The sequence below is a fragment of the Xiphophorus hellerii genome, chromosome 12, assembly GCF_003331165.1.
Source record: "Xiphophorus hellerii strain 12219 chromosome 12, Xiphophorus_hellerii-4.1, whole genome shotgun sequence".
NCBI lineage: Eukaryota > Metazoa > Chordata > Actinopteri > Cyprinodontiformes > Poeciliidae > Xiphophorus > Xiphophorus hellerii.
In genome coordinates this window covers 11,518,014-11,541,563 of record NC_045683.1, presented here as the reverse complement: position 1 = coordinate 11,541,563, position 23,550 = coordinate 11,518,014, and the positions used below count along the sequence as shown (strand labels likewise).

Sequence of the window (23,550 nt, the reverse complement as noted above, 5' to 3'; positions counted from 1 at the left end):
TGGGGTCTGTGGAGATGAGAGGAGATACACTCAGTTAAATAACTACTGCATACATGGAAATTTATTCTGGTCTTTGTTTGGACCTATGGTGATAATACTACTCCATATTTATTTATATCTTCTTGTCAAGACTGATTTAATAGAGAATTCATTCTGCCATACAAGACAATAAAACCATTTAAAATTTTTACCTCCACTGTATGTTACAGCTAAAACTGAATGCCAACTTGGCCCTAAAATAATTGAGATTCAGATGGAAAGCAGAAGTGCTGTTTATTATCTCAGATCATTCAATTTATTGTCTTTAATGAGATTAATATCTAAGAAACCATGTTGAGGATTTTTCTTCTTACTTCTAATAGGTCACAAGAAATTATTAAGGCTAAGAGACAATCTGGCTCCAAACAAGTCCAAAGTATAAAAGACACATGTGACTTTTGACAGTAAATGTTGCCCTCCGTCAACATTTTTCCTTCCAGAATTTAATCTAGTGTTTTCTAGAGCAATAAAAGGACTTACTCATGGACAAAAGCAGCTGAATATTTCACATATCTTTATTAGTTCTGCTGAATGTTAACAAATGAATGGTTTTAATCAAGCCAGAGCAGTACTACTAACATAAATGCAAACAATAAAAATTTGAAACAAGAAGCATTTTTCTCTCTAAACAATGCAATACTGTAACTACATCACCTACAACAAAAGGAACATTGTTATTTTTTATTTTTTTGGACAAGTTTGCTATGATTGCACCATTATGGGCAGCCAATTGGCTAGCTACACAGTAAAAAATAACACAGAAAGGAAAGCTAAAATGGCACGTATTTTTTCATCCTTTAATTCACCATAATATAATAACAGTAATAAAGATGATAATACTATGTAATACCTTAGAGATAAGTTAATATTCTTGAGCAACATTTTTTTTAATGCTGGCATAAACAACAGTTATAAAAGCCGTGATATTCACATCTGACTCTACTGTACATCATAACTCATGTGTAGGACACTACATAGTGCAGTTAGCCTGAATGCTCTCCTTTAAAAAGGCAAACTTTCCACTTTTTAGATATTTTTTAAAACTTCCTCCTTCTCTGCTTTTGTCTATGCAAATTATACAGAAGAAAGTAAGAGTTTTCTAGATATGCACACACCCTCGATGTAAAATTTTAGTCTCACAAGCTTTTATCTACTTTTTATTTATACAACCAAAACTTTAAAAAGCTGTAACATTGTGTTAAATGTAAATAAAAGCGCAATGCAATGGTTAGCAAATCTTCTAAATCTTCTTTGAGTGTCTCAAACTGCACTCCTCAAGGACCAGAGTCTTGTAACTTTTAGATGTGTCCCTTGTCCTACACACTTGAATTAAATTGTGAAATTGTGTCACTATCATTCAGTCTAGCTCTACCGATCTATGTTAATGAGCTCATATTGGAGCCAGGTGTGTTGAAGCAAATCTAAAAATTGCAGGACACTGGCCCTTGAGGAATAAAGTTGGAGACCCCTGCTCTACACTGGAAGATAATATAGTAAACATACCAAATGTGCAAACTAAGATAATGTACCACAGTTTCCATCCCTCCATTCTCTTCCTTTTATCTGATATTGGGCCATTGGGGTAACAGTTGGACATGCAGACATCTTCTTTCCAGCAAAACTCTCCAGCTCATTCAGGTGGATCCCAAGGCTTTCCCAGAAGGAAAACATATATAGTTCCTCAAGCCAATGCTCGGCCATCATAAGAGTCTTCACCCAAATGAGCGTACCATGAAAGCCTTCATAGGGATGCTCCTTATAAGCACCTTGAGAAGATTCCCAAACCATTTCAATTGGCTTCTCTCCGTGTTGAAGAGCAGCTGCTGTAGTATGAGCTCTTCACTCTACAACTTAAGGTGAGACTAGAGAAGAAGCCCATTTTGGCAATTTTTACTCAAGATCTTGTTTTTTCTGTCCTAACCCATATCTTGTGATGATAGAAAGGGAAGAGTACATAGACGCACCAATTGAGTTCAGCCTACTTCACAGCAGCAGATGGAAGAAGTGCCTGCATGACTGTAGCTGAAGTTCATGTCTATTTATCTCCTGCTCTATCCTATCCTCTCTCATGAACAAGATGCTAGGGCACTTAAAGTCCCCTGCTTGAACCACAGACTGACCAGCATCTTGGATAGTCTACCTTCCAGATAAGAAACTCTTGACTGCCATTTGCAGCAGTGTGGTTTTAATGTTGAGTCTCTCAGAAGTAAATTTAAATAAAATTACATATGTTTTTTCTCATTACAGGCCCCTTAGATTCAACTAGAGATTGTTTAAACACCGCCTACCTGAATATTGTTCCTGACCATGTTCATCCCTTTATGACCACAGTGTACCCATCTTTTTATGGCTGCTTCCTGCATGAGGGGAACGAACCTCAAATCATCTCAAGACAGATTTGTTGCAAAGCTGCAGCAACGAATAAAGTGAGTATACACAGGTTTCAGAGCAGCATATGTTCTCAACAGGGGCTGAATTTGCCTGCGTGGCGACCCAGGACTATTGAACAACTATGCTGTATCGGACAAGAATGGGAAAGCACTGTCCTCCAAAAACTTCAGCAACTAGTCTCCTATACTTTCTTTTTTTGTATTGATTATTATTAAGCAGTCTTGAACAAATGGTGCAATATATTAGTTTTCACATTTAATATGTGTTCTATGTCTTATAGTGAATGAAATATGGGTTTATCGTCCAACCATTGGTGTTGTTCCACTTATTGCAGCTATTACAGACCCAGTAGGGAAACCCAGACGCCCCCCGTCTCAGTGCCATTCCGGGAGATCACAAGACAGCTCATTTTATCCACTTGTAAGAGATTTGCAAAGCATTTCAATGTGTTTTTATTTCCATTTTACTTGTCTCAATATTTTTAAATATGCATCGCATCTTTTCCCTTCATATTTCTTAGTTTGTATTGCCACTAGTCCCTCTATCTTCAATCTCATAAGCTGAAGCTTTTCATATGTATACACACATGCACACACTCTCTTTCATACCTCCTTACACGCGCACATTTACAATCTATAACTATAATAGGTATATCTTTCTGCAAGTATATCATACATTCTATAAAAAATTTTCCCTTTGGGGGTACCGACTGCCTGCCTGACTGACTGGCTGGTTTCTTGGCAGTGAATGCACAGAGACACAATTATCATAATAGTATTCAAATTCAAACTGTGTGCGTACATTCACGTTCTTGCAGTTCAATGAAGGAGTTCAGCTGGAAACATAACCTTCATTTTTCGTCACTGCAGAGAATCTAAAGTGAGAGCTGATGTAGTTCTCTTATGCTTAAAAATGTCATCTATACTCAGTTTTGGGCTGATTATCTGCTAAGCAATCGTATTTAAATTCAATTTGTAGAAAATATAAATTCTCTTGGTCTTAGTGTTTAAATGGGCCATGTATTGGACCCTGTGCAGTGTATGTTTCTGTATGTGTGTGAGACTTCAGAGGTCAACATCTGCTGAGATTAAAAAAGAAGACAGTCCAGCCCCGTATAATAGTCTTGCGCAGCTGGTGTGCTGATATTACAGTTAAAGCACTGAAAATAAATAACCACGCTCTCTATCTTTTTTCTTCTTCTTTTTTTCAGTTCCCAGCACTAATTTGCTCTCTTACACTTGCTGGGAAGAATGGGGTAAGGCGCTCTCTGGCCAAAATGTAAGTTGACGTCACACACTCTGACCACTAATTCTACTTTTACATAACCAGTGACATAGACTTACAATGAATAAACAGCACAATATATTCTTGTTAATCATTTCCGACAATATCCCTGATTGTCTTGTTCCTTTTCTGGCGTGGGAATTAAATGATGCATGTATTAGGTCTGTAATTTAAATTTTTTTTCATGGTTTTCTATTTTTTTGCCATCCAACCATATGGCACACATTTCTGATAATGTAAGATGTATCCGTGTGCAACACTAAGAGAGACAGAAAGGCCCCTTAGGAGGTTAAAAATTCAGCGATAATGCAGAATGTAGTTCAGTTTCCTGTTGATATGATGTTTGTTCCTGATAAGTTTGTTGCTTTGAAAAAAGTGATTGTTTTAGACCTTGTTTTCTACTGTATGTTGAAATGGGTTTTGTGTAAGAGGCCTCACCACTGTGAGTGTAGAAAAAATGAGCATTAGCATCATGAATCTGTGTCTATATCTCTGTAGACTCTATCCTCTCCAGGCGCGACGGTCCGGCCCATGGAGGAGCGAGCTGGTGGAGTGACGGGGGGCCCTTTTGGTCTTCACAGGGAGGAGAGAGAGTGAGGGCGATGGGTCCAGAGAGGGAAGGAGGAACAGAGATGGAAGGCGGACCAGAGAGGGAAGGAGGACCAGAAAGGGAAGGTGGACCAGAGAGAAATGGAGGTCCAGAGTGAGAAGGGGGACCAGAAAGAGAAGAAGGACCAGAGAGAGAAGAAGGACCAGAAAGGGAAGAAGGACCAGAGAAGGAAGGGAGTTGCTGAGGAGACAATGGTGACATGGCTGGAGGTGGAGAGTTAGAGGAGGTTGGGGAAGTGGTGGTGGTAGTGGTAACAGTAGTGGTGGAGACCGTGGTTTGTTTGGTTCCCAACTGGCTCATCCGCTTTTCCAAAGCTTGGTTTTTCTGTAGCGTTTCCACATAGCTGAGCTGCAGTTGTGCCTGATACTTCAAAACCCGTTCCTTCTCGTCCTGCCAGGTGTGCCGTTCCTGGTCAAAGTTGAGGGCTTGTCGTTCCCGCTGCTGCCGCTCCAAGCGCAGTACACCCTGGAGCTGCTCAAGCTGCCTGCGCAGCTCCCCAGCCTCATCCCAGTGACCCTCCTGCGCCCGCTGTGGCTGATGGGCTTCCTGACGCAGCTGCATGTCCTGGCAGAGTTGGGAGTCGTGACGGAGCTGGGCCTCTTGGCGCATTTGAGCCTCATGGCGGAGCTGGGCCTCCTGACGCAGCTGTGCTTCTTGGCGGATTTGGGCCTCATGGCGAAGGTGAGCCTCCTGCCGGAGCTGGGCTTCCTGGCGGAGCTGGGCCTCCGGTCTGATCTGCGGGTTCTGACCCATTTGGATGTCCTGTTGCATATGGGTATCTTGTCGGTGCTGCACATCGCGCCACTGAGCTTCTTCACGCTGCTGCCTCTCCTGTCTCTGAGCTTCCTGCCTTTGGGCTTTAGCTTCATCGCTCTGCAGGCTGAGCAGGGTGTCGGATGTGGGGGTGAGCGAGCTGGTGGAGGGCTCAGTTGGGTTTCGAGGGCAGTGGACTGCTCCCCACGGTGGCAGCAGCCCTGCTGCAGCTAAGTTCGGGCTCACAATCACTTCTGCTCCTCTGCTCGCTTCACTCAGAGCACGCTTTAAACTTAGCACCTCTGCCTCAAACACACCCAGCTTCTCTCTCAGGATGGACACCTGGGGGAAAAAGAAATGCAAACTCTTATGTAAACAGAGCATTGTAAATTTTAGATTTAGTTTATAGTTATAAACAAAAGGTGTGGTGTACTTTTCGTCATCCTTCTGAATCATTACTTAGTTAATCCACCTTTTGCTGCATTTACAGCTGTAAGTCCTATGAGGAATGTCTCTACCGGTTATGCACAGTTAAAAAAAAATTTACTCTTTTTTTTTTTTTTTGCAAAACTATCCCAGACTCAGCCAGACAAGATGGATAAAGACTAAAAACATGAATTTTCTATCTCTTTCTTACATTATACCTTAAATTTTGGCCTGGACTTTGACTAGACTACTCTAACTGATGGATATAATTTACAATGAACCATCCTGTTGTAGCTCTGGCTAGAGTTTGAACCGAAATTAGTATTTTAAATTAGCTTGTGATTTGTTTAATCAACACTTTTCACAAACCCAAGTCTGTCAACAAATTTTTACTAGAGTCTGAGAATACTGAAAGGTTAAGAGAGCAGGTAAAAAACTAATCATCACAATGATAAAAATATTTTTACATATTCCTGAATTTTATGAGCCTTTTCTCTTGTTTTTGGAGGAAATTAATTTAAATGCGTGACTTTTTAACATGCTTATATGACCGATGAAGTTTTGATATATTGGCAATATGTGAAGTTTTCCAGGATGCCATCAGATGTTGAAGGCACCAACACGAAATAAAAAATTTGCCAGTCAAGTCCTGAATGAGTTTTGTACTGAATTTACAGTAAGGAGTTGACGCCCCCTAGTGGTGAACGGGTGCACTGACAGAGGAAGCAATTTAGGTGAGTGTGCATCGCAGCGTTTTTACTCCAGTCCATCTTTTGGTGGATTTACTGGATTTCCATTTGTTTGTAGGAGGTATAACTGTTTGATTGTGTCAATCAAACGGGTGACACATGTCTGCCTTCACTAACAGAGCTACATTCTTTGATTTCTTGAATGGAGTGGGGCACCAAAACGGGAGGTGCTTGGAAGAAACAACACTGAGCCCATGGCTTACAGCAGGGATTCCCAACCCTGATTCTTGGGAAGTGATCCTACAACATTCATTGCTTCAACACACTTAACTCTGATGCTTTAATTACGTGCCATGATTTCAGACATGACATCCCCAAAGACCAAGGTCGGGGACCACTTCCAAAACCCCCGCCATGGTGGATATAGTTTGCAGTCATTTTCATGTATATTTCATAAATAGGGTCACTCTGTGTAAAACTACTGAAAAAAATTGCACAAACATTTTCTCAATTATACTGATTTTCTACCAACAAACTCCTAACCTTTGACATTTCATTGATTTGCATTAACGGAAAAAATAATAAATATTTGTCAAAACAGAATTATATGTATGCTTTTAATTTGTAACCCAATTAGTGAGAATGGAACATTTTAATTAAAAATGGAACTTATTTTCTATGTTTTAAGGTCAATTTATACCACGTTTTGTACGAACAACATTGATGGACTGATAAAGTACGTGATTTTTTTTCTTAATACAACAGTGCAGTTCGCTTTAAAAACCCACCTCAGACAGTGTCCTCCTCAGCTCGCCTTCACACTTCTCCAGTTCCAGACACTTTGTGCTGTAGGAGTCCTTCAGACCCAGCATGACCTCCTCCCGCTCCCTCAGCTGGGCGTTGAGCTCCTTCAGCTGGCCCCTCAGGGCCACCATCTCTCCGGCCCGCTGGGTCACTTCAGCCTGACTTTCTCTGAGCTGCTGCTTCAGCAGGGAAATCTCACCTGCTTTCTGACAAACCTGCCACAGGAACAATGCGTGAGTTGTATATAGTTTAGCTTCATCTACTGTTATTGGCAACCGTAGAGAAGACGTAAAAAAACGCTTTAAAACATTTACTGCATGGTATGCTGAAAATGGGTTGTCAGAAGGTCATTTAGAAGAATTATGTACCAAAATATGGACACAACTCTGTTCAAGTATTTCTTCACAATAAAGCTGTTTTCCTCTCATAATGACTTGGTTTTGATGCATTTTTTGAGTAATTTCTCTAATGTACAGCTAAAGATCTGTGACTTAGTAAGCTATATACATCTAGTGTATTTGTCAGAATGGAACTGCTGCAAAAGAGGTGAGTTTTGATCAACTTTTTCTTTTAAAAATTAGGATTGTCCTGCACTTTCATTCAGAAGGACAAGTTTATGAAGATCCTGAGTCACGTATATAATAACGATTCTACATGCTTGAATGAAAGGAAGGAGAAAACAGGGACACTGACTCTTATTTGATATGTTATTCAGAAAAGAATGCTATAAATAGCTTCTGTATACTATTTTGTTTCAGGCTAAGGCAGAATATAAAAAAGTATCTTATAGCTTTTAAATCATGATTTCATGTTCATTTTGAACTTCAATCTTAATTTTAGCCACTAGGTGTTAAATTGATAAACATTTAAACAACTTTTTCAATTTTAAATGCAATTAAACTGGTTACATGATGGAATCAGGTAGCGATATTCTACCTGAAATTTCTCAACAATCAATTTATCCAGCAGAGCTTTCATATTATTTAAACTATTTTAGAAGTTTCTTTTTAGGATAAGTAGGATTTCGGTTCACTGCTTTGCTTGATTATCAAACCAAATGTATGAAGCTGCACAATGTCTCACCTTTAAATCCTACCTACATGAAGGGCTGCAGTCATTTTACCAAACTAGTCAAGTGGAACATCTCATGTCTCACCTCCCACTTGGTCTCCTCCAAACGCGGCAGGATGTCAGCCTGTTCTTTCCTGTAGTCCAGGCACTTTCTCTCCAGTTCCTCTCTCTGAGCCAACAGGGCCGCCATCTCCTCCTGGAGCCTCCTCTTGTCCTGAGACAGACGAGTGATCTGGGCCTGCAGAGCGGTCTGGGAACGCTGAGCTCGGCGGGTAACCTACAGGAGAACGTAAATGTATTATTTACAGCTTGTAAAATATATTCACACCGTGTAAACGTTTTGACATTTTGTTGTTTTACAACTACAAGCTTTGCTGTGGTTTATTCGAAAGATAAAGCAGTGCATAGTTGTGAAGTGGCAGGAAAAGGCTGTCTTGAATGTTTTGCATATAAAATTAACAAAAGTGTGACCTGCATTTATAGCTAGATCACAGTACTGCTCAATCTGTCCACTAAAAATTAAAAGAGTGTGGAACAAATGGAAACCCACAGAGACCTGGTTATATAATCTGACCCACCAAGCAAGGAAATAATATTTTTTTCCTTTTCTTAATATAAAAAAATGCATTTATAGGTTTTTCTTTTATCCCTATTTTATTTCCTCTAAAGTTTGTATATTTATACTTTATAAATGTAGGGTGCGAGAGCTTAAAAATTCAAGTCATATTTCTTATTTGTGCATACAATCTTGACCAATAAAGCAGATTTTGAAAGCTTTAATTGAGAAAAGCAGCCAAAAGGCCCACAAGAACTTCGGAGGAGCAGCAGCAATCCACAACTCAGGTGCGAGAATCTGTTGACGTAACATCTGTGCCCTCCACATATCTGCCTTTTATGAAAGACTGATGGAAAGATTGTTATTGTTGAAAGGAAGCCATTAGATGTCCCGTCTGCAGTTTATTAGAAACAATTCAGGGAACAAAGCAAATGTGAAAGAAGGTGAACTGTTCAGATGGGACCAAAATTGAACTTTTGGTTCGTATGCAAAACGTTATATGGAAGAAAACAAACATTTAACATCACCCTAACGTACTGTCAACACTGAGAGAGGTGGTGGTGGTGGCAGCACAGGTTACCGCAGGAAGCTGTTTTATATAACTCAGGTTACCTGCTGCAGACGTGAAGCATAGTTCTGTCTCAGCTCGTCCATCTGTCGCTCCCAAACACGCTGCTTCTCCTCAAACACCTGAATGATGGCCGCCTCACTCTGGTCCAGGTTTCTGCGCATGTGCTGTACCTGGAGGATAGAGATGGAGACAGATTGGGCCTGACAACTAAATATATACAGAAGAAGAGCAACACCTCTGATAACAATTAAGTTATAGGAATCTGTTATCATCCTGGTTTTTTCTCACAGTTAGCCAACTCTTAGCTATACAGTTCTCAGTAAGACTTTTAATTAATATGCCGGGTTATGATAGAAATAAAACAAATAATCTTAAAGCTGTAGCATGCAACTTAAAAAAAGTTGTGTTTTTTTACATATTTGTTGAATCTGTTACTATGTTGTGACAGTATAATGTGAGACAGATCTGTGAAAAAAATCGAGCTCGTCTACTTTCTCCCAGTGCTAACTGCAGAAATACACAAATTAGTCAGAAACAACCAATCAGAGGCAGGAGGAGGGTTTCAGCATTGTCAGTCATGCTTGTGTATGCGCTGCTCACACTCACCCTCTTGCTCTCTGCTACACTACACCTTCTTCTCGACAGCAGAGCCTGTCATGAATACTCAGGCTAATTAGCATCGTTAGCACTAGCTGTGGAAAAACAGTTTTTCGGTGACAGCAAGTTGTTTCACATACATGCAAGTGTTTGTGCACATACACAAGATTGATTGACTGTGCTAAGACCTTCCTCCTGACTCTGATTGGTTGTTTCTGACCAGGAATGGTGCATTTCTGCAGAAATACAGCGAGGAAGTGTGGAGCTTAATGTTTTCACAGATTATTTGTCTTTCACTGACACAACATGATGACAGTTTTAACAAACATGTAAAAAACATAATTTTGTAAAAACAACATAAGCAGATTTTAATTTCTGACATTCTTAGAAATCAAATCATATTTAGGGTCCTGTAAAGAGAGCTTGGGTCAACTCTTTCCTCTTTGAATTTTGCCTCCAATATTACATATTTCTTTGAAAACTTTAAAAGTGGTCTTTGTTCATAAATTTAAAGATCATTTTCAGAGGAATTTTCTTAGATTTGATAATATTGCATATAGTAACACATCCTGTGTTGTAAATTGTAGAAATTTTGGAATAAATACCAAGCAGGGCATTTCTAAACGTCCTCTCACCTCTTGCTCTTTCTCCCACAGTCGGTCCTCGAGGTCCTGGATGATGTCATCAGACGAGGGGGAGGGTCGCAGAGGTGCTGGAGCGTCACTCAGGTGGCTCAGCCTCTGATAGGACGAGGAGCTCTTCCCCGAGGAGGACCGACCGCTGTCTGAGGCGCTCAGCCCGTTCTGCTGGACAGAACCACAACATGACGGTGACGCTTCAACAATATATTATGCAGGGAGAATTGAGCATCAAAAAAAATCAGAGGACAGCCTTACCTGGTAGCCAGGTTTGTCCAGTTTGTCCAGACCTGCAGCTGCCCCCGCCATGCCCAACCTGTTAATGTGGCTGGTAGAAGCACTTAGGGGCCCTAAAACCGCTGGGGGCCCACAGCCAGACCCCGAGCCTGTGTAGGTGGGCAGACTAGTCAGGGAGTTTCTCCCTGAATCTGACATCCCTCCCTGAACCACTTCAGTACCATTTCCCCCTCCATCACTCCTGCTGACCCTAACTGGACTGTCTTGGTCCAGCAGCAGGGCCTCTGGCACTACCCCTCCATCCCCTCCCACTGCGTCTCTGCCTCTCCTGCCTACTCTGCCCTCACTGAACCCCTCGCCCCTGGCGTCAGTCTTTCCCTCGCCCCCGGCCCCTCCCGCCTGGCCCACCAGGTTCTGCATGGAGTGAAAGCTTTTGGGAACCACCGGCTTGAAGGCGGAGGGACGGACGAGGCCGGAGGTGCTCTGCATCGCCTGCGGAGTAGAAGGAGGAAGGATTCAAAATGAAATAGATAAATACTAGAGTCATTTCACTGCTAAATTATGCAATGTGTGTAAAATTGTTTACAACAGTTTAGATACACCCATCATCATCAGCATGAATGTCATATTGATTTGGGATTTTTCATGAAATATCAGGGCCAGTCAATTAATTGTAAAAACAAGAATCAAGTGCACAGGTGGAAGTTTTTGTGGATTTTCTCTAATCAACACAATTCAGTCCATGAAATCCTACATGAATGCTCAGATAGATACACACATCCCTGTTAAGTTTTGGTTAAATGCTGCTTAGTGGGTTGCGGGAAATCCACACCGTTTTTGTTGCTGATGGAAAATTCTGGCACTCTTCTTCACAGAACCAGAAGGGCTCTTTGTAATTGATTTTGTTGCTCAGATCCAGCTTTTAAACAGAGTCAGAGAGTTTTCACTTAATATTTTATTAATTTCTGGACCAGTTTTGATCTGTGTTTTGGATCATTTTGGGAACAATGAACTGCATCCAGCTTTCAACCAACTAGCTTTTAATATGCGGACAAGTTAAGGAATTTATAGTTACAGTAGTCCTACCTCTTCATTTATCTATATCATATGTGCAATCCACAGTACTACTGCCAGGGAAACCGACCCTTAGTATGATACTGCCACCACCATGGTCAACAGTTCTTCTCATCATTGCATCCAAAGGTGTTGATTTTGAAGCAGGTTCCTCTTTAGTCAATGTTTTAAGCAATAGTGATGTAAATCTTACTACATTGTTTACCCTTAGGCTTGAGCCTTGTTGGTTCCTGGGTTGTTCAGGAACATTATGACTCATTCAGCTTCACCTGAGGGTGACAGTTTGAGTCGAATAGGAGAAATTTGGACGTTTTAACACAACAATGATCTCAAACACACCAAAGTGGTTTAGAAAGATTTACATCAAGATTCCAGAAAGGTCGCCCCAACACCCTGACCTGAACGTTAATGAAAACTTGTAGATTATGTGACAGGAAATCAGCCAATTCTGCCAATTGTACCAAAAGCAGCTGTCACATATCCAACCAAAATTATGTTGGAAGCTTCTTGATGGCTGCAAAAACCCAAGATTAATATGACATCCATGCCCGTGATGAGTGCATGTAAACTTCTGCACAGAACATTAGAGTTTTGGTGTTATGTCTATAACTCTAATAAGTGGTGTCATAAAGTTAAAGAATGTGCATTGATGCCATTATTAGTAATTATTCCAACAAAGAATCAGTTTAAAGTTATCTTTGCTGATATTATTATCTATGCTTGCTTAGTGTATTATATCTTAAATTTTCCACATAAGTGTAAGCAATAACTGCCTAGCATAAGTATATAAAAATTTTTTTTTTTTAACTTTTACAATAATATTATTGATCTTTTACACAATAGAGAAAGTCTATAAAATAGCTTTAATTAGGGTTTGTCACGGGATACAAAAAATAATAGTAAGTTGTGTATTTTCATGTTTTTCCGTTGTCTTCTGGCTGTTCTAAGGACTTATTTTCTTCAGCATTTGCTGGTCAAATCAAGGTGAAATACTTTTAAACCGGGTTATAAAGCTACAGTGGTTCTTTTCAGAATAAATTAGAAATTTCTGCCATTGTTCTATGAAGCATGTTCCCAGGAACAGACATGAACAAGATGAGGAAGCATTTAGATGTTGATTTCTCTCAACTTTAAAAATGGGGTTGAAAAAATATTAAACCCATTTTCCCCCGTTTGAACCTGATGTATTCCTGACATTTCCAAAATCTGCCTGTGATTGCTCAGTCAACGTTTTGCCTTTTCCTTCAGTCTAAGGACTCAGAGTAAAACAAGAATCAGACGACTGAAACAGAGGGAAGACTAATCACCTCTTCAGATTTATTTGGAATAAATATTTATGATTACATAATACTTGTCTTATTTCTCTGTGAATATTTTGTTGTTTTTCAGTTTTTCCTCCACTCCTCAAACATGTGTCCACATCCCGTAGCAAATTTCTTTAAAAAAAAAAAAAGATAGATCCGTTGATTAGAATGTAAAGTGAGTAACGAGCAGGACACCCAGTTTGACTTTTGATGCAATCAGAAAACAGGGGCTGTTTTTCTTGTTAACTGAGCCGAGCGAACAGGACTGTGGACGGAGGATGAACAAGATACAAGTTGGTGTCTTGTTCCAACTTGAAACACAAAATAAGTTGCTCAGTTATTCCTATAGTGGCAGTTATGGTGGTGGGAGTTTCCCCCTCTCTGATTAAAATTAAGTAGGAAAATTCAAAATTTAATTTAAATTAATGGCACAAGCCTTTTTCTTTAAATTCCTTCTTGACATTTAATCCTTTAATAAAAGTTTGATTTTTAACTATTTCAATGGATGTTGTGAGAATCTTTTAGCTTGTAAGATCAGGTTAGTGTTAGTATCTTTATTCATATTTATCTTTTGCAATTTGTCTATTTTTACTTTAATAAGCCACTAATAAGTTAATTATTGGTTATTGGATATATTGATCTTTCCATTTTATTCAAACTTTTTTTTAATTTTTTTTACCTTAAGCAAGTCTCAGTTTTGAAAACTACACAAATTCCTTAAATATATGATAAAGCTCGCTCTATGGAAGTAAATAATACTTTGAACAGTTTCTATTTAAAAGATAAAGAGTTATTTATTTATGCACATTGATGTAGTTTATTGTGATTTCTTTATGATGAAACTGAGTCCAAAATGTCAAACTACCTGCTCCAGTTTTCCTGACACGGCCATGATCTTGGGCGGGTTGTGGTTTGGTGGGTTGTGGCCGACTGGATTGTTTTCATTGTCGCTTCTAGTTGCAACCATCCCTCTGTGCTGGTGGTGGTTCATGCCCACACTGGTCTTCTCGCTGACTCCTCGACCCACAATGTTTCCACAAACATCCAGACCGGCCGCCTGCATCTGCATCTCCCTCTCCCTCTCTCTCTCCATCCGCTCGTTCTCCAGCCTCTCTCTTTCGCGGTCCCTTTCTCTCTCCCTCTCTCGCTCCCTCTCCCTCTCTATCTTCTCCCTCTCTATTCTCTCTCTCTCCCTTTCCCGGGCCCTCTCCCTCTCGCGCTCCCTCTCGCGCTCCAGCCTCTCCCTCTCCACCCGCTCCCGCTCCCTCTCCCGGTTTCTCTCCCTCTCGCGCTCCCTCTCGAGCCGCTCCCGGTCCCAGTCTCTGTCCCGGTCCCGGTCCCTGCCCCTCTCGCGCTGCCTCTCCCTGTCCCACTCCCTCTCCCTCCTGACAGCTACGTTCCCACAGTCCAGTTGGTTGTTGTTGGAGGGGGCGGTCATGGTACATTCAGTGTGGGTTGAGGAGATTGTCTCTGTTGGCCTGTCAGTCCCGGTGCAGGTCCCAGTCCCGATACTAACACTGCCTCGCTCATCACTTGACGCCGTCCCGTCCGAAATAGTCGCCGGGGGGCGAGGCAGCCGCTCGGCGCTGCAGCTGCGGTCTGCAGGGCAACGGCGAGAGAGAGGAGGGGCTCGGGGCAGGGTGGTCCTCGTGCCCACGGACTTCATGGCAAACTCCTGCTCTCCTGCCACCCCACTGCCAACACTGCCCATAGTGAAGGTCAAAGGTCAGGGATTAGAGGTTAGGAGTCAGGATTGGGGAGGGTCACAGATACATTTGGAAGTAGTGTGGGTCATCACAACCTAATGCAGGTAGTGGGGGCACACACACTAGAGGAACACAGAAAAACGAAAGCAGTTATACAATATAATAATTGCATAATGACTAGTTATACAATATTAGAGGCAAATTAGATTCCTGCCCACAAACAGGGGCATCGTGGTCCTCCCACCACCATGACAAACCAAAAGGGTCACAAAGATTAGTCTGACCGGAAAAAAAAGGTTGAAAATTATGAAACCGATTATTTGCGTATGGGAGGGGCAAATAGAGAGAATTTCCAATAACACACAGGTACCTGTGGTTAAGATGTGTTAAAAGACTTCAGATCAAAACCTCTTGCTTTGCTGGAGCATAAAGTGCTGGGAAAAAGTTTTTGTTTTTTTTTTTGCTTTAATTTAACTTCCCACATCCGGGCCACTGCCAAACCTCAAGAAATCAATTAAATGGATCTGAGAACGGGAAACAGGCTAAACTGGAGGTGAGAATAAATTTTTTAGGATTTATTATTTATTGTGATGCATTTCTTGTCATGATAAGACTTTAAATTTATTGTTGTCATGATAAATTCCAATGAAGTGATATTTACAACTGGCCTTATTGTTGGGATTGTTATTCTCTTTACTATTTTTTTTCCAGTTTGTTCAACATATATCTTTACATTTGAAAATATAATTAAATGTGTGCAGGTTAGTGATATAAATCACTTCTTTATGTGACTGGTGCCCAAACGAAGCATATTGGAAATGGGTATGTCTTTGAAGAGTAGTGTCTGTGTTTGTGGGGCTATGATTGCTGTGCAATGCAGTCGCAGTCATACAGTCACCCTAAAAAATTAAGTAATAAAATGAAGCCTAGGCGCAAATTCAAACTGGAAGACTCTTTTATCCCCACCGGGACCCGTTAATTGAAGCGACCTGCCCACAATCGTCGACCTATCAACGCCGGACCAAGCCACGTCACGTCCAATCACCGACCAAGTCCCAGCTGATAAGGACCTTCATCCATGGTGTCCTTCGCTCTCCAGCCGAGCTCAACCCACCACCACCCCTTCTCCTCCATTCGCCCGGTCCTGAGGCCCGCACCCTTCTTCAACCTCCACCACCAGTGCCGGGCCCCGGGGGATGACGTTCCTAACAGCATCGGGGATGCTCATCTGAAGCCTATCGCTAACGCTGCGATAACCGTTATCCCCAGCCGGGGCCCGAGCGCCAAAGACTTTAAATTCTGTTTGTCAATAAACTCTTCTAATTGTCTTCTCATCTCCGTCTGAGTCTCTCCAGATTGAATTGTTCTTATCATCACTTTTATTGTTATCACAATAGTATCACAAAATATCAAACAATAAAATACTTCAATCTGTCTCTGTCTCTTATTCAACACGCCCTTTTAAGTGTTTTCATCCCAGAAATTAAGACCTTCATTACAATCATGATAAAACTTTAAGTTCATATTACCCATCCATTGGCTACATGTTTTCTAACAGCAATTGATCCTGTCCCAATGTAAAGAACCGACATCTATCTTTCTGAGAAAATGACAACAAAGTAATTTCAAAGGCTTTGAGACTTCAGCAAACTACAGTAAGACCACTTATCCACAACCGGAGAAAACATGGGAGTAGGTCAGACCGGCCTACCAGAATTACTCAAAGAGGGCATCAACAATTCATCCAGGTCACAAATGACTAAAAATAACATCTAAAGCACTGTAGGCCTCACTTGTTTCAGCTAAGGTCAGTGTTCATGATTTAACAACAAGAAAGAGAGACGAGGCAAAAATGTCATCTATGGGAGAAATCCAAGGCCAAAACCACTGCTAACCAACAAGAACAAAGAGGCCTGTCTCACATTCATCCACAGATAAATGTGGAACTTTTTGGGAATGTGTGCACCTTGTAATAGCTGGTCTTTAGGATTGAAAAAAAAAAATCATTCTGCTAGTAAAAGTTGCTTCTGCTCTCTGTTAGAAAATCCTGAGGATGTTCTGTCATGACTTTAAGTTCAAGCACACTTGGTCCAAGGCACACCGACAAGTCCGCCTCTGAATGGCTTAAAAGGAAGATAAATTAAGGTTTTGAAGTAGTCTAGTCAAAGTCCATACATAAATCTGATTAAAATGCTGCAGCAGGACCTTAAAATAGGTTATTGGAAACATTCATGTGACTAAATCTAAAAACATAGGTTTATAAGACAGTTACTTTTTCACAGCACTATAATTTAACAATAAACAATAGAAACAATAATTTTATTTGAATACACTTATTTATGGGGGTGAAAGATTCAATGTTAATAAATAATAATAAGCTTGAGAATGCATAGCATCACAAACTAATTAAAATACCGGTAAACTAGTGGCTTATACCAGAACACTTTCAAAATAGATGCAGGCCATTTAAAATTTGTAAAATTTGTTTTCTATGTTATTTTTTTCTCTCACGCATATTTTTAACTTGACAGTTTTCCAACTATAGCATTAGGTTAGAACACCACTGATCTGGAGCAATTTGGCAAAGTTCCCTGCTTAATCCAACAATGTAATCTATAAAGACTAAGTTCTGTCACATCAGCACTTTTCCCATTTTTACTATCATTTTTTAACATGGGATTTCTCCCCTCTGAATAAATGTACTTCAATTACAGATTTGATTATTCTACATTTTTCAATTTAAGTTAAAGGATTACTTTATTTTAATGCTTTTTACACGTTTACCAGGATGTCAAGGAATACAAATTTGAAAAAGTCCTTTGTGCCCATGTGAATAAAAACACAACTCAAATTTTCCATCCTATGGTTTCACTGAACTGAAAAGCAAATATTGTTGTTTTTTCACTAAAAGAACAACGGAAAGAAACGTACTTAACAGAAGCTCTGTAATGAACACAGTGAGTTTTGTCAACTCAATTTTCCCTCATATGCTATGTATTACAGAAGCTTAATATCTGTTGTTGTCATTCAGAAATCTTATAACTAACCCATTATTGCAACTGTAGTTTTAAAAACAATACTAGTATGGCGATGGTTTCCTCCATTGTCACCAACATTGTGTGCAAATTCAGTTTTAGAGTCAATCACTTGTTGGAGTAGGACTGCTTTAGGACCAAACAGGAATAAAACTCAACACCTCGATCTAAGCTTGATTTTGTTGAGGTTATTGTTAGATAAGCCTGGGAATAATATATTTGAAACAATGTTGGGATAAACTGTTTGTTTTAAAGTGGCTGAACAAATCTAATGCGTTAGTTTTACAGCAGCTCTTCCATGCTGATTGTTTCTACTGTTATTGGGATGATCTTATATCCATATTGTAAGCCAGACAGAATGGAAATCTGCTGTTGCCAAAAAATGTTTTTCGTAGCCTTTTGTAGAACATTGGCGAATTTAATATTTGATTGGAACATAGTTCTTAAAACTCAGTTCATCCTGATGACAAAAAGGCCTTTTTCTCAGCTACATTTCAGGTGAGAAGAAATGCATTGTGGGCACGAGATTCATAATACGTTTGGCAGTTTTGAATGATTTGCAGAGTGGAATAATTGTAGAACAGTCAGGGGTTCAAACACATTTTATATTTTTAAAGTAATTATATACTTCTTTACTTTTATCATATCATATTCACAAACAATTCTAAATTTAACCAAATAATTTTTAAAGAAAGTTGTCTCCTAGTATTTGCTTGTTTTGATTTAATGATTTATGGTCTTATATAGAAGTATTTATCCTATCTGGCTTTATATTTTTAACAAAATAAGAGGAAAGAATGCAACAGTAAAGAAATCTTCAGATGAATCATTACTGTGTTGGAAAATATTCACTCAGTGCATCTTTGTGTGCTTTTTCTGACAGATTAACAGTAATTCAGTGTAAAGATTGGTCAACTATATGTTGGTCAAACGTGTCTCCTGTTCTGCTCTGAAAGGTGTTTTTCTATTCCAGAAGCTCTTTTCTCTGTGAACCATGGTGGTGACCATACTGCTTCCACATCAATGTATGTTTTGGTAGCTGGATTTTATCTCTAATTTTGTTAAAATGCCTGGTTTCTGTAACATAAAAGGAATGATGCCAAAGAAAAGTTGGGGATGGGAGAATAAACATACGTATGCACACCCTTAACCCAAAACTGTGTGAAAACACTTTTTTTCAGGTTATTCCTTTCAATCTACTTGTGTTCACACTGGATTTTAATTATGATGGATCTGGCTAACCTAAAATAAAATTCAGCTTTGCATCTTTTAGACATAGTTTTTGAAGAAGTTTTAAATGAGCAAATCAATCTCATTTTATAAAAGTATCATTCAGAAAAAGCATAGAAAACAATAATCCATACCATCATATACATTTCAAACCAGATATTTACATACACTGTATCAAAAGACATGTTACCATCTTTTGCTCACTGTCTGATATTAAATCAGAAACATTTGCTATTTTAGGTCAGTAAAGATTCCCAAAAATATTTATATCAGCTAAATGACAGAATAATGAGAGATTTATGTTTATCTACACAAAGATTAATATATCTTCAAACATTTTTTTAAAGTTCAGAAGCATCTAAAAGGCCAATTTGCAACATTTGCTTTAAGCAAAAATACACCCGAACTTGTATCTCATGCATTGGACAAATACAAAATGGAATAACTGGAAATAGAAAAACTGGACATTTCTACAAAACAGAAAGAAGACAACAACAAGAATCACACTGAAAGAACAACAATTTTTGGAGGATGTTGGTTATGGTAGGTTTGCAAGACAGAAGCCTTTTTTTCAAATAAAATATTAATTTCTCTTTAAAATCTCAAAACATCTTGCATGAAAATGTGTTTTAGTGAGATGAAAGCAAGCCTGCACATTTGAGCAACGATTTCAAAAGCTACGTTTGGCACAAAAACAGCTGTGAACATCAAACAAACACCGTAACCATAGTAAAACATGGTGGTGGCATCATAATGCTTCTTCAGATTTAACTGTGATTTCTGGAGGAATTTATCAAATTATCCCTTGATATGCTAAGTAGGCACCTGCTAGAAATCTAAAATTGAACTTGGCCTTTATTTTTTATAGTTGCAGAGAGTCAAAGCATACATTTAAATCAGCAAAAGAATGCTTTCACCAGAAGAAATTTAAAGCTTGGGAATGGCCTAGAGTAAGTAAATCCAACACCAAACCTGTGTGGGCAACTAAAGAAGGCAGGGGGACAAGATATGTCCTAACACTCCGACAGATTATGAGACCTTTCACAAACAGAGTGGGCAAATACTCCCAAATTAAGATATGACATACTAATAGACTCCACAAAGAATTAGTTTAAGGCTGTGCACATTTATGGTCAGCTGTTTTTTTGTTGTTGTTGGTTTTTGTTACTTTTTATATTTATCCCCCAAAATATGCTTGTTTTTTCAGATTATTATATATGTGACATAGGCAGAAAAATATTTTTAAATGATTTAGCTTTCAAATTGTCTTCAGCACAACACCAGATTAACAGGGATATGTATGCTTTCGACATTTATTCCCATACTGATGCATTTAATTTGGCCATAAAAAGGTAAACAAAATGGACTAAATGGGAAAAATGCCATATTTATGTTGAAATTAATGGAATTGAAACCCCTATCAGATAAACTAATTAGCAAAGTATTTAGATAGATAGATAGATAGATAGATAGATAGATAGATAGATAGATAGATAGATAGATAGATAGATAGATAGATAGATAGATGCAGTCATGCCATGCACCTCCCCTTCTCAGCCCATTTACTAGAGGTTTACTTCCACTCGGATGAATAGTAGTAGTAGTAAAATACACTGGCTATGTATGTGCTGCTCTGCCTCCATCCCCTCCCCTCACGACTCCCTCGCTCTGCCTTTTCTCTGCATCCCTGGGCGGCAAGGGCGGCTTTAGCAGCATCCGCATCAAGCCCTGAATCCACTGCACTCCCTGACAATTACCGACTAGGCCTCTGACTGGGAAAAAAAATAAACCCACAAAAACCTCCCGACCCTCGCTGAAGACAGGGAAACAATAACACAAGCAATCTACATCAAAATGCACAGCGTCTCTGACATTGACGACGTATCATGCAGCAGCTTTGATTTACCGATTGTAGCATCCCGGCGGTCCGTCATCAAAAGGCTACTCACTGTTTCTGCAGCTGGCTGGTCGGTAAGATGGCAGCCTGGAATCAGCAGTATTGTCACAAGACGGCGTCGGTGCTGCTCGGCTGGGCTCTGAGTGGTTCTGCGTTGCTACCGCGGCTCGGTTGTCTTCGACCGCTGTCAGCGTCGGATGCTGATGATGGAGTCGGTCGGTGGTTACGCGCATCAGCTGAGAGGCACACACCCACCTCTGGCACCGCCCCCTTCAGCGGCACGATGCAAACGCCCCCTTTTGGCGTTCATCCAGTGGTCACCTGGATGGATGGATGGATGGATGGATGGATGGATGGATGGATGGACGGACGTGACATTCCTGAAAAGATTTCCTAAGATACTGACCTAGCTACCTACCATACCAATCTCGTTTATTAAAAATAAAACACTTTAAAAACGACAACAATGCTGACCAAAGTGCAAAACATTGGAATTAAAGAAAAACAAACTAAAGGAAAGAAAAAAAAAAACACAAGATAAAGTAGTGATTAAAATAATAATGGAATCCACTAAATAATTCAATTCAATTCAAAAATACTTTACTGATTCCAAAGGGAAATTAAATATAGTTATAGGTCATTTAATTGAAGTTTTTGTAGATGGTGATGGCTGTGGGTAGGAAAGATCTCCTGTAACCTGTCTGTGTTACAACAAATTTGAAGAATCCTCTGACTGAAGACACCTTGTGTCTCATGAACAAAATGGTCAGAGTTATTCACAAATCTCTTGATTTGATGTAAAATCCCCTTTTTTCAGCATCATGTCCAAAGTAATCCCCAAAACAGAACCAGGCGTCTTCATAAGGTTGTTGAGCGTCTTTAAGGTTCTGATGCTGCCTCAATAATGACAGCAGAAGAGAAAATACTCTAAAGATTATTAGTCCACTGTGTTCTCTGTAATTCCAATCGGACAATTTGCAAACTTTAAAGAAAACACCACAAGTAGAATTTGTAAGCTGTCGGAAAACTTAACTTTTCTTAGTTGAGATCAAGGAAATGTGAGTTTATTTATAATGTCAGCCATCACACTGAAGGATTATTCAAAGTGTTTTACAGGAAAATCAAGAAGGAAGGTTTCTGAAAATTAAATTACATTAAAAACGAGAAACATAGTAAAACAATAATGACACAATTTAAAAATACCACAAACAAAAAGAAATGCTAAAATACAAATTTAAAGCAAATAGTTAACACATGATACTATTAAACTTCTACAGTCATCTTGACTTTTATAACCCCAGTACATGTTGACATTTTACAGAATCAAACAAACCCTTTTGTTTCCCTTTTTAATATTTTTTATCTACTGTATTTTAAGATAAAAGCATAGTCACATATTTAAAATAACAACTATTTAACAGGTACATAAATAGCAAAAACTCTAATGAACTGGATATATAAATGTGACAGAAGTAGAGCTATTACTGATAGTAATATCCAGACTTATGTGACTGCACCACTCACAAAAATACCAAATTATTGTTTATAAATGAAAAAGCTCTAAGTGCTCAGCTTTGCTTTTCTAACATTGTCTAACAACTTCATAGCGGGTTCACAATTGAGAGTTTCTGCTACTTATGGCTCAGTGTTTCATGTGAAAAAACATCCACAGAAGCATTTTTATCGTGTTAAACTTTGGGCAGATGTCCAGGAGGTGGCAGTGTCGTCCCAGCTGGAAAATTGGTACCAGTGCGCTGGAGAGAAGCGTTGAACCAATCTGTTTCTAGGGGATGTCCTTATTATCTCTGACCGCCATGAGGCGCTATAATTACTTCCATTCAACTTGACCCCAAGACTTAATCAGTTCATGCATGGACACAGAAATGATTTTCAGTCACCTCTCACCTCTTTATGAGATAAACAATCTCAATTCTTGGAAAAAATACATAAAAGAACATTTCTATGTAAAAGGTTTTCTACTTACGTATTTTAGATTTGAGAAAGTTTTAGGGATTTTTTTCTTAACTTCTTGTCAGTGTATAGTAAACTGGTTCAGTACTTGACCTGTCATCCTGATGTTATCAGTCTATCCTAACAAATGGATGAAATGTAGACTTTGTTTACTGGTTACTTGAACTTCTGCTGATGATGGTGATAAAATATCGAGACCAGTCATTCATATAGCTATGCTTTGTCTGGAAATTACTTTGGGGTTTGAGAAAGCTATTATGTCTTTACTCCCAACACACACATTTTCCAAAATAAAAATAAAAATATTTCTGAAAGAAATGCAGTGTAAAGGTAACTGAGAAAGAACAAAACTTGTTTCTGAATTTTTTTTTTAATACACCTGTAAAACCTTTGCCTTTCATTCACTAGATCACTCTATTGTCCATCATTATTTTATTTATACCTACTTTTGTATTTATTGCAATGTTGTATATGCTTTTTATTTATTTATTTTGTCCAAGATTTGTATTTATTTTATTTGTCAACAGCGTCATCAGAGGCGGGGGTCACAAATGACCTTTGTCTAGAAACACACACGCAAAACATCTACTTTGCATTAAACATAAAAGCAATATTCCCTGGATGTGTCCCTGGTTAAATAAACAAATAAACTAAAAATATATTTTTG

At 39.2% G+C, this 23,550-nt stretch overlaps 1 protein-coding gene across 1 annotated transcript; it reads right to left on the bottom strand.

Moving 5' to 3' along the window:
- Positions 1–536: 536 nt before the first annotated feature.
- On the bottom strand, positions 537–21,154 carry lzts3b (leucine zipper, putative tumor suppressor family member 3b). The gene is made up of 8 exons (XM_032578146.1): positions 20,922–21,154; positions 13,910–14,872; positions 10,688–11,158; positions 10,427–10,597; positions 9,236–9,364; positions 8,153–8,344; positions 6,981–7,211; positions 537–5,419 (listed from the first exon to the last, which is right to left on the bottom strand). The coding sequence occupies exons 2-8, from the start codon at positions 14,753–14,755 to the stop codon at positions 4,199–4,201; spliced, it is 3,261 nt and encodes a 1,086-aa protein (XP_032434037.1). The 5' UTR covers positions 14,756–14,872; positions 20,922–21,154; the 3' UTR covers positions 537–4,198.
- Between the last annotated feature and the right edge of the window lie 2,396 nt (positions 21,155–23,550).

Bases quoted from the DNA above. Each gene is read 5' to 3' on its own strand.
- lzts3b (XM_032578146.1), bottom strand. From the start codon at position 14,755: ATGGGCAGTGTTGGCAGTGGGGTGGCAGGAGAGCAGGAGTTTGCCATG. The intron at 11,159-13,909 runs GTAGTTTGACAT...TCTACTCCGCAG, and splicing joins TGTCAGGAAAACTGGAGCAG to GCGATGCAGAGCACCTCCGG. The intron at 5,420-6,980 runs GTGGGTTTTTAA...TTTTTCCCCCAG, and splicing joins TGAGGAGGACACTGTCTGAG to GTGTCCATCCTGAGAGAGAA.